Here is a 16,669-nt window from a genome sequence, read left to right on the forward strand (position 1 = left end):
CCTCTCAGTTGACTGTCTCTGTAATGAAGTAAATCTGAGCCCACATGCCCTTTAACTGCAGTTTGTAAGTTTGCAATATACTTTCAAGTCTCACGGATGCAAGGCCCTTTGGCTTTTGAAGCTAGATGTTTTGCAGGCTTATCTTTCAGCCCAACCTTAAAAGTTGGGGTGCCTGATGGGGAGAATGAAACCCTTTGTTCCATAAGGAGAAACTCTTGGTCTTGAGGTTCCTCCTGATTGGGGTGGTCACCTTGCCTAGAGTGGGGTTTATGGCAAAATCCTTCTCTCCTGCATACTTTGGTGTGTGTGTGTGTGTGTGTGTGTGTGTGTGTGTGTGTGTGCGTGCGTGCGTGCGTATGGTTTTTTCCCTCCTTTGTCCAGTGTGTATGTGTTATTCACCTAGTTTTTAGGGGCTTTTTTCAGACGATGTTCCATGTATAACTGTATATTTCATGTATCTGTGGGATAAAGTGGGTTCAGTATCTTGCTACATCTCCATCTTGAATAAGAGCCTGTACATTGTGTTTTAGTTAATGACATAATACCTATATAATAAGCTGAGTCAGAAACCTCAGGGTCCTCCTGGATTTCTGGTTCTCACTCTGCTAGAATATTACTGGTTACCACTACCTCCTTTCTAAATTGAAATGTCCACTCTTCCTCAGTAGGGAGCCGTCTTTAATCAGGCATCTAACTGTGGATAATTATGACAGTTTTCCAGTGCTTTTCTGTTTCCACGATTGCCTCCAATTAGTCCATTTCCCACATTACAATTTGAGTGATTTTTCAAAAGTCAAATCTGATGAAAGTAATTTCTCCCTTTAAGACTTTTTCACAGCAGGAGGATGAAATCCAGTTTTAGAAAGCATTTCAGACAAGTGTCAAAATCTCAACCTTGGGCTTATTCTCCTTTTATTCCACTCTGTGATCGCCTGTGTGAATGGCTTTGAAGTATGTATACACTATGCTTTGAGACACTTCCCTGGTTTGCATTTGTTGCTCCCTCTGTTAAAAACAATCTTCTTTCACTCTGCCCCTACCTGACTCCTGTATCACAGTGGTTTAGGTCACGCCTCATCTCTGCTAAGGCCTTCTTAGAATACTGCCATCTCCTGGCCTCCAGTTTGGGTTAATTGCTCCTCTTGTATGCTTTCACATTGTAACCTCTATATTGGCACTTGGCAAATAGTTCTGTAATTATTCCCTAAGATGTCATTTTGAAATCTTAATCCAGATTTTCTCTCAATAACGGCCTGCCTTGTATTGTCTCTACTCTTTGAGTGGAAGAAAGGAAATCAGTAAAATTGTTTTAAGGGATAGACAAAACAATAAAAAATAGGGAATACCGTTTTTAGTTGTAATTATCTGAGACTTAGAACTCATCAAGAAGAAACTCTAATGTTAAAGGAGCCAGGACGTTAATAGATCAGGAAGAAAAGTTTGGGAGCTAGACTACCTCTCCACCAGACTAAAGATTCTTTGGACTTGGTAGGTGAAGCAGGAGAACCAAGGGGTGACAGGTGCACAAGAACTGTCCAAAGACTACAGACTGCTGTGTGCCCTTTTCTTAAGAAGACATCTTTTTCAAGTCTAGTAGGAAGCCTAGCATCTTCTAAGGGTAACAGACGTATTCTTGTCTAACTTGTTAATTGCTATTGAGAAAGCAATAGCCACACAGGAGCTTCATTTTAAAAATTCAAATCCTGGAGTGTTATTACTAAATAATAACAAGTATTGCTTATTAATAATGCTAAGTATTATAACTAAGGTAGTAAGATGAAAGTAGAGGGAATTTCTGCTACAACCCATTGAAACTAGTTTGGCCACAGTAACCTCAGAATGACCGGGAAGCACATACAACCTTTGAGGTCTTACCCCTAGCAAGATTCTTACCACTGTATCTGGGGGGTAGAGGACTATTCCCTAAAAAATGTATTTCATAACATTTTAAGGAAGACATTTTTTGGTGAGATCTTTTAAAATGAAACAAATTTCTAATGTTCAGTTACTAGACACACATTTTAGGGAATATTAAATTTATAAATGTTGGTAATTCATATTAGGAATTTTCCTATGTTAAAATTGTATGAGTTCATTGAGGATCAAGACTCCCGTGTATGTATTTTCATGTATTGTTATGAATTAGAATACAGAATAGAATTAGAATAGGAATAGAATAAAGAATATATATATAAATGTTGACCATATACCATGGAAGCCCTTTATTATTTTTTTTCCTTCATTTGGATTCTCTGTATGCTAGCAGTTTTGTCTACTCAGGTAGGTGAGATTCTTGTTATGAATTCAGTTTAGGAAGCTTTTTGGACCCATGTAAGTAGTCCTGGGACTTCACTTGACTTATACTTATCAAGAGTCTAGAAATGGTCCTGAGAATTCACTGGGAAGAAAATATCTAGAAATAGAACTAGTAGCAGAATTAGATCATTAAGAGATCTGGAAATTGCTAGTAGATCGGCTGCGATGCAAAGAGATTGATGGCTCTATGCTTCAGCATGCCCTGAGGCCCAAGACCAAGGCAAGCCCGCACTACATCCCAAGCATCACTACACCACGCACCAGATATCAAACAAAACTCACAACACTTACACATTGCATACACATGTCCTTTTTGAATGCTCCTTTCCTAAGCGGTGCTAGTGGGATACCAGTATGATCGTGGGACCCTGGGGTGCAGATGCAAGGATAAATGGTGTTTCATGTAGTAGAGGTGACCTTTTAATAAATTGACGCCATTCTTGATTCTCCAACCAAGAGCTTTATGATTCTGTAGTGCCTTCAGTCAGGTATAATACAGTACTTACCCTCAAAGATTACAGTTAGTTAGAATTAATTCCTATGGCTAAGTCCATACCCACATGTTAGAAAACCATAGCCACACTGTCTCCAGTTCAAGTTTGCCATTGTGTGTAGGATTGTAGACGAGGAAGATAGATAACAAGAAATGAAAATCGGCCTCCTAAGACCAAAAATAATACCAATTAAAAGGAAATGAAGAAAAATGATCAGACTAAGGCTGAGAAATTCAGGAATATAGTCTCTTAGATATTTATTGTAATCTCCAAAAAATAAAACAAGGTAAACCCAAAGAACAAAAACCACTTTCTATACAGAATTCACATACAAACTTAATACCTAATAGAGCACGTACAGTTCTTACACAGTTTCAATAAAGAGAATTAAAACTTCACAAAGTGAATATTTGTAGCTTTAAACCCAGACAAGAGCCCCTGTGGACACATAAAGAGTCACGGTATTTGCTGTGCAGCAGTTAGTTTTCAACTAAATGTCACAATCACTATATGAAAGCACTAAGCTGTTACTCTTTTCTGAAGAAGAGCTCCACAGAACAGTCACTGAGGAGCCAGAAAGTGCCCAGTTACAAAGAAGGTCTTTATCTGTGTATTTCCCAAAGTGCTTAATGGGAAACGTACAACTACAGAAAAACCCCTGGGCACACCTCTGTCTTGTTGACATTGGATTACACAATGTTTTGTGGTTTGATGCGTGGGCAAAATGTCTAAATCAACTGTTCTAAGGTGGCTTTAAAGCACTTGGTGTTTTGTGGCGGAGTCGGGGGCTGCTCAGCACAGAGAAATAGAATATGTCGATGCTGCAACTGGTCTTCCTCGTGGGGACAAAAGCGAGAGAGTGCCAAATAGGGTAATCTGTTGGGTTTTACAGGGCCAGTTGGGTTCTCTGCAGAAAAGCAATGATCTGTGGCTGCTCCTTCTGCACATTTCTATCCATAGGGAACATAATGTGACCTTTCCCACTTACTGTCTGGCAAAATCTCATTCTTGCTGGGATCACATTCTTGAGTCTTCCACTTCTTAGAGGTCTCCTGTTTTCTGTACTCCTCTGTCCTGCCATAATGTAGTACTTCTATAATATCCTGGTATTTTTTTTCCTTGTTCTTCAGTCAGTACGAAGGGGTAGGAACCCAACTTCTTCCCTGTGTGATTCCCACACCACTAAGCACCTGGTATTCAATAACTGTGATGACTAATGGAACATTTACATATGCTCTTCAATTATTATTCTAATATTGGCTACCTGCTTATATTCATCTTTTTTTTTTTAATTTGGCACAAAGCCATCCCTCATCTCCCTCCTTCACCCACATTCACTTGACTTTTTCAGTTCGTTTGAGAGCTGAGTACAAATTTAACACTATCACATTTAAAATCGGGCCACACGTCACTGGTGGTAGCCCAAAGCCATTTAAGATGATTGGCACATCCTCACATGTCAATTTCAGGCAACTTCTGTAGAAAGAAAGGAAGGCTTCATATGATGTACAGATGGCCAAGATTATCTAAAACAACTGTTTTTCCTTACTTTTAGAGAACAAATCGTAACTTTTCTTCCTAAGGGCATCATCATTTACTTTGCTAACTAAACAAAGAGGCAAAGTACAATATTAAAATGAGTGTTTTGCCTTAAAAGTTAAATTGATATATAGGGATTTAAGGTAGTTGATCTACTTCAAACCTCATGTAAATAAATACAGTTTTTGTTAATCCAGCAACCAGGCCTACTTTAAAATGCAAAAGTCTCACTGAAATTCTAGGCCTCTAATTGTAAGATTAACCAAGGGGGTTTGAGGATGAATATATGAATCTATGTTGAAATGTCAAAGCAACTTAAGAATTCTGACTTTAGCTTCTTCTCTATCACCACTGTGGACAATTGAGAATTGAAAGTGAATATGATATTAACTGTAACCGAAAAAGACATCAATATTTTATAATTCCTGGGTTGACAGTGTTAAATTTGCAAACAAAATACAAAATCGAAGAACAGAATATACACACAAATATAAGAAAAATTCTTAGTACACAGAACATGTGATCAACATTTCCGAGAAGAATAAATATGACTTTACCTTATGTGCATACTTTTTCTTAGGTATCTAAATTAGCCTCTTTTAAGAGGAGAATTCTGAATTTAAGAAGGGAATGCCTATATAAAATAAATGAACATGATTCTGTCTTAAAAATAAAATCCACAATTCTGAAGCACAAAGTTGACATATATTTGCAGATACTAAATGTTTCATTTTATAGGAAAAAAAGTACTTTAAAATAGGCACAGAGGAGTTTCACATGACACCAATAAGGTATTTACTGTAAAAATTGCACCACTAGACAAATACAGCTACAAGAAATAATTTGAATAAGTTACACAGCCATCAAAGCATCTCACACATTCATTATAATTCACTCTTTCACGCTAGTTTATATACACTGAGTAAGTCATTAAATATTGCACTTATTGGCCCATGAACCCTCAATTATGAGGTGTTGAAAAATAGAAAACAAATCTATTTTTATAACATATTTCATGCAACATTTAAGACATTTCAGTTCCACAAACACCATTAAATAGTTGTACATTTGGACAGTCCAAGGGTATCACATCACGTCTGACATTAACAATATATTAACAGGAATTACAGGAAGTTTTCATTTAGCACGCATCCTAGGGATGATGAAACAATGCATGGAAAACCATCCTACTCATACAGCAAACAATCCCAATTTCACTTTGATGAGGAATCTGTAACCACTAGACAGATGTAAGTCATGCTCAGGTCCCTGAAAGGCCAGGTGCCTGTGTGGGTCATGTGCCATCTGTGTCTTTAAGACCAGCATTCATGAACCTAAGCAATCCATAGCCCCAAACATGAATATGGAAATATGGCCATTAAGAAAAAAAACCCACAGCCAACTCTCAGTTGTCCACTAGGAAGGAAAGTATGAACACAGGTGAATGAAATACACAGGTAAACCCCCAACTTGATTTCATCAGATAATAACTGGTTACCACTCCACCAGCAATAGTGCTGATGGGAGGGGGGTGGTGGAATTTGAATCCCACCTCCTATTCTTGGTTCTGTTCTTCAGTGAGAGGCTAGCGCTTTAAAAACTGAAGTGAAAAAAAAAAAAATACCAGGAAGTGGAAAAGAGAACCACAACTGGACGGTTCGATTTCTCTACCAGCTAGATGCTCTGACAGTGGTTTTGAACTTATTTTTGTCTAGGATGTTGGCAAAATGTATTTTTCTCTCTTCTTACTGAAAATTATGTGCACGCACACACACAAATCAGCGCAAAGAATCTATTTTGTAGACCTTTGTAAACAACATGTGAGTTATCGCTGGAACGCAGCAGAAGCTCCCTTTCCCCCAGCACTGAGAAAGCACCGTATGTGAAAATTTCCCTTCATAAGAAAAGGTATCTGTGTGTGTAGGTGTGTGTGGGAGTGGCCCAAGTTTAAATAGTGTAATCTACCGAAGGGAATTATTAGTTGACTGGAGTGTCCGACATTTCTGTAAAGATTTTTAAGAAAAAAAACCCTACATGTATTTATGAAATGCTAATAACAATAGGTACATATTTTAAATATCCCAGACCTGTTTTTGCACCGTTGGGGGACATGTATTTCTAGAATCTACAGCCCTTTTAGTGAATCATAGGGAGAAAAAGGTGTTTTTTTTTTTTTTTCCCTGGTCATAAACTTCATCTTTGACCCAATTTGTCTTCATTCCAGAATAGGAAACAAGTTTATGTCACTTTGGTTAAAAAAAAAAAAAAAAAAAAATCACTTAAAATACAAAGCAATCCAGAAAGCTGACCCTACCAGTTCAGCTCACTGAAAAGACTTGTCCATATTACTGGCACACGACTCACGCACAAGCAGTATACACAAAGAGGCAAAGCGATGCAGCTGCAGAGGTTCTATCTTCCAGGGGGTGATGAGAAAGGCCACATGGGTCCCGGTGCTCACATGCTCCCCTGACAAAGCACTCTGAGTATCCACACAAAGGAATAAAGAGTTGGAGTTACCAGTCATGCAAACTCACTCTCTCTCTAACTTAAAGAAGCTTTTTCAGACAGAAAGACCACCTCCTAAGTATATCACACCAAAAATACCTGATTGAGCATTCCAGTAGTATATGAAAACTATTCACAAACACTTTTTGGTCTCAAAGGGTTTTAGTCATGACTTCAAGATAAGATTTAGCTCACAGTTTTTCACATGCAGCTACTACCTCAGCCTTAAGATGGCTTGGTAGAATCTGGATCCATTTTAAACATAGTCTGACAAGTGCCACATGGTCAACCGAGGATGGCATAGGACATACACGTTGTGCACTGAGATACACAGTGGACCAAGCCTGTCATGATGAGCCTCTGAGGACAGACTACCACATTCCAAAACTACTGCTGCCTTATGGGAGTTGATTTAATAGTGGAGTATTTTTACCTTAAAAAATATTTATTCTGTGAAAGTCTATTTTCAGCACAGACATGGGTAAAATTAGAGGTTTAAATTGGTCCTTGAAAAATGACCAGTGTGATCAACAAAAAGACTATAATGAATCTGGATCAGACCTGAGTAGGTGAAATGCACATGCTCACTATGTGTTTGCGTGTCTTGTTGAAGTTAGGTTATAATTTTGTAGAATGTATACTTCACATTTATCAAAATGATGCTACAGTTTTCTGCCACAACTGAAGGCATCGAGGGTCCCTTGACAAATAATAATCTTAGCACTTAGTTACCAGGCAGCAAAGGGATACTGACTCAGCAGGAATTCTAAGAACCTACAGTGAAGTTCACCCAGGCAGTAGAAGCTGTGCTGGAGAGGGGAGGGCAGCAGCAAAGAACTGATGGACTCTCCTAATGCAGTTGTTCTTAGGCCCCCAACCAGGGGATGCCACATTTAAACCGCCTTCTTTTTCTTCACATCCTCCACAACTTAAATGCCCGTCCACTCTGAGGATACCTATTTAGATGAGAACTTTCCTCGGCCATGTTTGTACTTGTATTAAGAACAGAAAGGAATGTACCAACACCAAAGCTCTTGGAAGCATTTGCTCAACAATCAAGGTTTGTTTCTCAAAGTAATGGCATGGGAGAGGGTAGTGAGGAGGTGAGCAGCAGAGAGAGAAATTCATACTTGAAACGGTAACTGAATTGCACGGAATACAACAGGATGGATCTTTTAAGTGTATACGTTAACTAAGTGTGTACTTTTAAAGATACCTTGATCTTTTAAATACAATTTTAGGCCATAGGTACAAACAATTTATGGTGATTAAGCTTTTGTGGGAGATGCAGAGAATGTAGGAGGTTGAGTGTGTGGGCATTTTGGCAGCAAAAAGAGTGAAAAAAAACCCGTTGCAATTAGTGTTAAAAATTTTAAATAATACAGTTTAATCTTCCAGCATTACCTTTTATGACAAAAAATAATTTTAAAACCAAAACCTCTTGGTGAAATTAGGAATAGAGAATATTCTTCCTTCCCAATGCTTTATAGCAGGAATATAGGTGTTCATTTACTGGAGCTCTGTGACAATCCCCTCCAGAAACTTCTCAATGAAACTCACACCTGGATGGGAGCTTCAGGACACAGAATGAATTAGGAAAGCCCCACATCAACTGAGATTTGGAATATAGAAAGTATATTGCCAAAATTCCTTGGCAATGACAGTTGGGCATCACGCTTCCCTGACTGCCAGAAAGTAGTTCAAATGAGTCATGTCTGCCATTGTGAAGTAAGCTCCTGACTTGGTCTTAGGGCCAATTTCAATAGCAATCGGTTTCTCAGGGAAGGGGTTTACAACTGTTTTACAACAGTAAAACTCAGCTCTTAGCCTTCCACTTTACGAACCCTGATTTTACTCTCCTTTAAAATAATACATATAGCAAGGTCCTTGTGAAAGCCACGTGGACTTCATACTAAGGTCCTAGACAGCTGTATGTGTGTATGGGATGGCGCTGCAAGAGAGGAAAGTTTTTCTTGCCTTCTTGCTTCATATTAGATTACACAAGTGAACGTAACAGCTCTACCACTGAGCATGGCCACGTTCTAGTCCAGGTTATAGAAATAGTGCACTATTATGCAAATAGGCTTCTGTTGCAAACAAATATGCTTCGATTGCCACTCCCCTTCACTGTCACTTCTGTAATTTTTGAAGTTCGTTGGCCCATTAAAATCCTATAAAACTATCTTGTCTTTACTAAGCTGTGGCCTGCCTTCTAGTATGCCAAAGTAGAAATTTATTACCAATTATTAGTGGATCTTAAGCTCAAGGTGAGAAATCACACTGATAAGCTTAAAACATCCCACAGGAATTCTGTAATTTTCACTTTCTAACTTTTAGTAATGATGCATATGACCTAGTTCCTTAGCCTGTAGACATTATCCAATGACAAATTTACCTATCAATATCCTTGCTCAATAGACTGAAGGGGAACCCTTCAGCATAATGACCGAAAGGTGGGGAAAGTGACTCTACCTAATGAAACGGTCCTTCTACGTCTGCCTTCCTAACATCTTAACTAACTAACAACTGTCAACAATATTGGATGTGCTAAGGATGCAAATCTCCTTCTGGTGTGCAGTGAGAAGAGCTGGTGAGATTTGTTTGCTTGCTTGTTATTCCTATATGGTCTTTAGGGAATCTGAGAGAAAGAAAATACGGGTTTTTAAATTGTTGCCAGGGTCCTAACATGTTTGTTTCTCTAACTCGGAGCTCTAAAGAGCATTCTCTCAGTAACTTAAGCATCTTTAAAGCCTTGTAGAATGGGGATATGCTTTAGAATTATGAAGAACTAGACTGAAAAAGACTAGAGATAAACATGGTCTTTTCCTCAATCTTTGAACCATTGGGATATTGTTGAAATTAATTGTATTAGGTACAAGAATGCAGCTGAGGTGTGAACAGAAGGCACTGGTCGGGGAAGCAAGCCTCTATCCCGTGAGAAGAGGGGCTCTAACAAGAAAGATTCAACTTCTGCTCAATCTCGAGCATTGCTGATATGAAGTTTCAGAAAGTGGTGGTGATTTGTGTGTAATGGGGGGGCCTTTATTAGGAAAATAGGGGTGAACACAGTCCTTTGAGTGCTGCAGGTATTCCTGTCTTGGTTAAAATAGCTGTGACATCATGCCTTAACCAGATGCCTCTCAGGCTGTTGGTGCCCTCAACTCTTCAGAACGTTGGGCAGAAATAAATAGTGGCAACAGTAACCCGGGGTTAGAAACATGGATTACTATTTCAATAAATTAAGAGGATTGTTCAAATCTAGTTCCTATGACATAATTATACTTATCAGACTGGAACTAGATTTAATGTCTTCTAAAACTTGCAAGGGTTTCAAACAAACACAGTTTTAAAATTTCTTTATAGTCAATGGTCTCCTCAGTTATTAATAACAATGAAAAACAGACACATTTCCTGAACAGTAAACTGATCAGACCCATGACGGTCTCCTGAGATCTCCTCTTGCCCACGCACACAAGCAATTCCTTGGTTAGGTTATCATCCAGCCATACAAGTGAACTGCAAATTTGAACCCGTGGCACAAAAGTCAGTTAGTTGTAGTGAAATTACAGTCTGAGGTCCCAGCAGTAGCTTAATCTTGAGAAGAAATCCGAAACAAAAAGAGCCTACAAAGACAAGTAACAAATTATTACATGCAAATACCAGATGTTTATAGCTGGACAGTCCTTACAAATTTGAGATCACATATTTGCCACATAGTAACACAGGAAATCTCCCACAAATTGAATGCATGTATGAGCCACTGACATCAAAGATTTCCCTCAAATAATTATTAGGCAGTATAAATGAAGGTTAATCGACCATTTATAAATGCTGTTGGTTGGTGACGTGCCCCCCTCCCAGAGCTGCCTGCGTGTGGGGGGCATTAACAACCGCAGTTGGGCTGTGGTGGAGGAGGGGTTTCCTTGAGTCTTGTGTTCTGCTTTGCTGCAGTGATGGCCGGATCCGTCTCCAGACTCTCTGACATTTTGTCGCAGATAATATCCACAAGACGCTCAAATGTCTGCTTGACATTAATGTTATCCTTGGCACTTGTTTCAAAAAATTCAAACCCTGGAAGGAACAGAGGGAAACACAGCTTGGTCATTTTACGCTTCTGAAACTAAATGGGACTTGACTAGGGTTTTCACTGGTGATTGTGTGAGACAGAAGAGGTGGGCCCAGGATGCAACTTGAACAAATGTTATCTTCTTGCTACCAATTCTTTTGTTTTTCCCTATTTTTTTTATGCTACCAGAACGCCTGAATGGACACCAACAAACAAATCTCTTTGCAGAAGTTGGTAAGGGCAACGTTGAAGATCCACCACACCAAGTCCTTCCACCACCTCCCGGGCACCAGGTAGTTTCTCGCAAACTTTCCTGAGACGGATATTATTTGGCATATTTTTCTTGTCCCGTTTCAGATGCTACCAAACACCATCACAGTCTGCCCTGCTGAGGCCTCAGGAAAGAGGGGGCTTCTTGTAAAATTTCAGCATCTAACTGGACACAAGGTGGCACCAAAGAGTCACTGGATTTACCTTAAATGGGCTTCCTTTCAGAAATTTTTGTGTCCTGTTTGCCCTTCATGGCTTTCTATACCAGTGTATGTATCTACGGGTGCTGATTTTCCTAGGGCTTCTGTCAGTATTCTTACTGACCTCTGGGAAAGGATACCTGATACAGTTCAAAAGAGATGCCAGAATTGTAAGGAGGTACAAAAAATGTGGTGGCATTTGGACACTTCTACCGACGTGTCACTATACCTGGGCAGAAGCAGCCAGAGTGGGCTGTTCTGTACACAATATTATCACCCTATTGTTTGTCTTCACATTCCAGGGGCTCAGCTTGCCAGTTAGTTGCCATGACAACCTCCCCAGTCCATTCAGGGGACTTTGATTTAGGATGTATTGGGCTGGACACAAAAATGCTTTTCTAATCCACTCTGAATTTTATGCCCTATAAATCTTTCTGCTTACATCTGGCCCTATCTCAAAGGAGCCACATGGATTCAGAACGATGAAATCATTTGATTTCATCTCAGCTCCTCAGACCAAAGGAGAAAAAATATGGACTAATATTTTACATTCATGTCTAAACCCTTTGATAACCCAGGATACTTTTTTAAAGTAATAGGGAAAGATAAAAATTCTCTGGAGTTAAAACATCTAATTTAGTTATGATACTTGGGAGTTAGAGGACTATGTTTGAGCTTGAATTTCACCCCCTATTATGTATTCTATTGTTCAAATACAATGTGCGTAATTGCAGGACTGGAATTAGAGGAACATGAGTAGGGCCAGTATGGATCTAAACAATGTAGATCCATTATTGCCAATATGTAGAACTATATGCATCCTACTGGGGATTTCTCCAAGGCTAAATTAAGGATGCTAAGATTCCAATGAATTTGGAGGAAAACAATTCCAAAATTTGGCACAAAGATTTCATGGACAGATTCAATTCTCTCATGCTAGTTTACAACTTGAAGTCACTAAAATGAACCTAAATCCCAAGAGCCAGAATGCTCTCAGGGGCTTGACCAAGAAAATGACACCATATTATAACAGTCTCTTATAGAGAGGGTGCCAGGGTATGGTTAGTGGTGGATGTATTATTATCAATCAGAAGATGGGAAATCTAGCCTCACTATCAAGTCATGGTTTTTGTCAGGTTACTTTTGACATTTGCCTTAGTTAGCTACAGACCTATCACGAGGCTCAAATGAGAAAATATATATAAAAGTGCCAAGCAAACTCAATCCTGCTATGATAATAGTATTAATTAAACTACCATTTGAATGCTTACCATATGACCGGTATTATTCAAAGCGCTTGATCTATTTGTACCGCATTTTGTCCATGAAGTAGGTGCTAGCATTGAAAAAAAATTCCTGGTAAGGAAACAGGCACAAAATTGTCTAGTTCTTTGCCCATTTACGTGCTCAGTTTATAATGGTAAAGCTGGCTTTGAACTATTAACCTGGATACTCTCCTGCTTCTCCAGAGAGCCTACAGAAGTAAGCAACTATCTGGTTTCAGCTGAATTGTAAGTTCTATGATAAACTTTCACTATTTAGAAAATTAACTAGATTTAGACTCTGAAACAAATAGCATGATGATTCCAAGGTACTCTGATGCATTGTGCTACATAAGACTGATTCAGGTGGCCATCACAGGCATACCTCAGAAATGTGGTGGGTCCAATTTCAGACCACCTTGGCAAAGTGAAATCGCAATAGAGCAAGCCAAATGAACTTTGTGGTTTTCCTGTGTATAATCATTCAAAAATACTTTAAAATTGCTAACCATCTGAGATTACAGTGAGTATTAATCTTTACGCTGGAGGAGGGGCTTGCCTTGATGTTGATGGATGCTGATGGTAAGGATGGCTCGCAATTTTCTAGGACAACAATGAAGTTTGCAGCAAGGATAGATTTTTACTTTCACTAACTGCATTGCTGTTGGATAACATTTTATGCATAGAACTTATTTCAAGAGTGGAACCCGTTCTCTGAGTGTTGTCAGTTTTCGTGCCCAGATCTATCTATCTGGGGAATCACTATCTATGGAAGGCATAACCTTACAATATACTTGGCTTGAAAGTAGCACTGATTCTTTGATGTTGTGGAAGCAGGCATGAAAGCATTACACAGGTCAGTAGAAGAGGATAGAGAGCTCAGAAACAAATTCAGGCATCTATGGCCAATTAACTGGTGATGGCAAATTGGCCAGCCTTATGTGAAAGAATGAATGTAAACTCTAAAAATCTGATCTCAAAAGCAAACTAGTGGGACTATTTCAAACTAAAAAGCTCCTGCACAGTGAAGGAGACCAACAAAATTAACACCCTCCTGAACTGTGAGAAAATATGTGCAAATCATAAATGTGACAAAGGATTATCTAAAATGTATAAACCACTCCTACAGCTCAGTAGCCAAAAAAGAAACAATCTGATTTAAAAAAGGGCAAGAGGATCTCAATAGACATTTTTCTAAAGAAGACTTATAGATGGCAAACAGGCAAATTAAAAGGGGTGTTGGGCCTTACGAGTCATTAGAAAAATCCAAACCAAAGCCATGGTAAGCTATCACTTCTCACTATTCAAAATGGCTAACATGGCTCATATCAAAAAGTTCCGGTAGGTGAGAGTTTCAAATGTTGGTCATTAAAGTCAGAGAAGGGACTGCTTATGCATCATTGGTATGAATCTGATACAGCCACTCTGGAAAACAGTACGGAAGTTCCTCCAAAAATGGTTCCTCCCCCATTAAGGGATCATCAAAATGTAGTATATGCATACAGTGGGTTACCATTCAAGCATAGAACGTTTTTTTCTTGAAAACATTATGCTAGATAAGTCATACATAAAGGACTACTCTTATATGATTCCATTTAAATGAAATGTGCAAAACTGGCAAATCTATAGACAGAAAGTAGAATAGTGGTGACCTAGGGCTGGCAATGGCAAGTTGAGGAAATGGAGAATGAATGCTAATGGGTGTGGGTGATGAAAATATTGCAGTTTGATTAAAGTTGTACAACTCAGAATACACTAAACACTCTAAATGGGTGACTGCACGATATGTGCATTACATTTCAATTATGCTTTATACAGAGTTTTAACATCTGATTTGTCTAAAAATGAATGAAAAGGTATGTTTGCCAGAAGAGATCTCTAAAGAAATGATTCCTCATGCCCACCACTCTGGGTCCCAGAGAAATATTCTTTTCTAGGTAACAATGTATTCCTACATGTCAAAGGCTATACCATGTTGTGAAATGCCATTTGTTTTCAGAAGATGTTCTGGGAAACTGAGTCGTCTTCTCCACCCCTAAGAGAATCACAACCACCATATGGGGGATTTGGATGGTCTTTAACTTAATTTTGAAAGAATAATCAGAATTGCTATCATTTCTATAGATGAGGAGCAGCGTCTAAAATGATAATGCAATAAATCATTTTCATCTCATTATTAAAAAATCTATGATTTGTGCTTAGTTTCCTATTCTCAAATTCCTAATAAGACCTTTCAATTCCAGTTCTAATTGCAGTTCTGTGGAACTAGATGAACCAGAGTGGCAAAAAAGGTCATTCTGCTGCTAGCTGGGTGACATTTGGGCCAAAACTCTGGATTTCTGAGCAGAATCTGGTAAGTGAGCTTTCCAGATAGAATTCAGGAGGAGCATTCAATAAGAATGTGGATACACTTGCCTCAAGAAGTGCCGGGGAAAGTCTTCCAAAGCTGGGGAGAACAGGAGCTAACCCAAAGGTACATACTGCTACAGTAAGTAGTCCGATATTCTAGGCTTTGAGTGCCTATCATTAGTCAGCCCTGACCAGATGGTAGCTTTATCACCGTAGAGGTAGAGAAGTTTTGTTCCTGCCTTTCCTACTCCAGACTTGAGCTTAACATCTTCGTATGAGAGAGAAGCTTGGCTTTTGCAGTACAAAGGATAGTGCCACAACTACAGTAGCCCATGATACTCTTTCTTTCATTCTTTTTGTGAAGAAAATCTACTTTATTGACTAACTCTAGTGCAATCCCTTCCTAGAATGCACCATTGTTAGTACGGTTGATAAGCCTGTCAACTCCCCCTCTAGTGAAGAGACTTGATCCAAGGCACTGCCAAGTTTCCTCTAGAGATGGGTCTGTGTTACATTTGGCCACCAAACTGGTAAAAATTAGTTTGACCCAACCTTTAAAATTCTTATTTCTAGAGTGTCATCCCTAAGATGGCAGCATAGTTCATTCTCAACTTTGCTCCCCCTCACGAGGAGAACAACTAACAATTATTCATGGACAGGACACCTTTGGAGACTCACTCCTAAAAGAAAGGGAAGAGGATGAAGCAACTCTGTGAACCAAGGAGACCAAGACACAGCTAGAGAGAGAAGAGGAGCAGCTGCACATGGTCACAGGAACGTGTTCCCCTTCCCCTTCATAATCTCCCTGAAACCAGAGGTCTTCCAGGGGGGAAAAGAGAGCCCAGAATAAGCCTTCAGCTCTCCCAGTCAGTGTGCATAGCTTCTTGGAAGCCTCCACTCCAGTTCTGCCCCATAGGAATTCTGGAAGATTATGCAGGGCTCAGTCATTAGAATTTTGTGCCAGAGAAAGGAAGAGAAGCATTAATAACCAGCACTCATACCTTGTTAAACTCAGTTTCTACCTGTAGCACCCAAATAGCAGTCCCAATGAGGAACTCTGGTCATCTGTGGATGGATAGATGGTAGCAGTCTAAGGAAAGCAACATGTGGGTCTGGTATTTCAGGGAGCCACTAGAGCTTTGATGGCCCTGCAACCCAACCTATCCCTGTCCACCAGGGATAGCATTGCCATGCCTGACCAAGCAAGGCTGGCCAGCGTACCTAGAAGCTATTTAGACCCACAGTGCTCAAGCAGAAAGTACAATAGGCAAAGCCAGTGTTCCTGTCTGGCTTGGAAACATGGAGCATGGGTCAGGTTGAGTCAAAACCCAACATGAAGTGTCAGGGACTCTGGAGCCAGTTCTCATACTAGTGCTAGGCAGGGGAAGGAGGTCGTATCCCTGTCCACAGCTAAACACAACCTTCAGCTCACCTGAACAAGAAATGGAAGCAGAGCACAAGGAAATTGCATAAACCACCCAATAGCTATGCTTATGGAGGCACCCACCCTTCTTGTGCTACCAGGGCTGGGAAACTAATTTAAAGTACCATCTACTTCTGAATATAGTACTCAGTCCTGAATGTTTAGCAAGTCTGATGAGAGAACACATATAAATATGTACTTCATTACTTGGGCAGGAGCCCAAAGCAGCAGTCTTAACTTGA

The 16,669-nt window shown here is 39.5% G+C and overlaps 1 protein-coding gene across 2 annotated transcripts in view; it reads right to left on the reverse strand.

The window, feature by feature from the left end:
• Positions 1–10,488: 10,488 nt before the first annotated feature.
• RAB3C (RAB3C, member RAS oncogene family) overlaps positions 10,489–16,669 on the reverse strand; it is a 272,068-nt gene continuing 265,887 nt past the window's right edge. The window contains exons 5-6 of one of the 2 annotated variants that reach the window (XM_077751444.1): positions 12,665–12,729; positions 10,489–10,928 (exon numbers count right to left, since the gene is read on the reverse strand). In XM_077751444.1, the coding sequence (XP_077607570.1) occupies positions 10,680–10,928; positions 12,665–12,729 (314 nt within the window). In that variant the 3' untranslated portion in view covers positions 10,489–10,679. The remainder of the gene's footprint in view (positions 10,929–12,664; positions 12,730–16,669) is intronic. The other variant, XM_077751445.1, reaches the window with a different exon arrangement.

The sequence above is a fragment of the Crocuta crocuta genome, unplaced genomic scaffold (genome assembly GCF_008692635.1).
Source record: "Crocuta crocuta isolate KB4526 unplaced genomic scaffold, BGI_CrCroc_1.0 scaffold91-1, whole genome shotgun sequence".
In the NCBI taxonomy this organism is placed as follows: domain Eukaryota; kingdom Metazoa; phylum Chordata; class Mammalia; order Carnivora; family Hyaenidae; genus Crocuta; species Crocuta crocuta.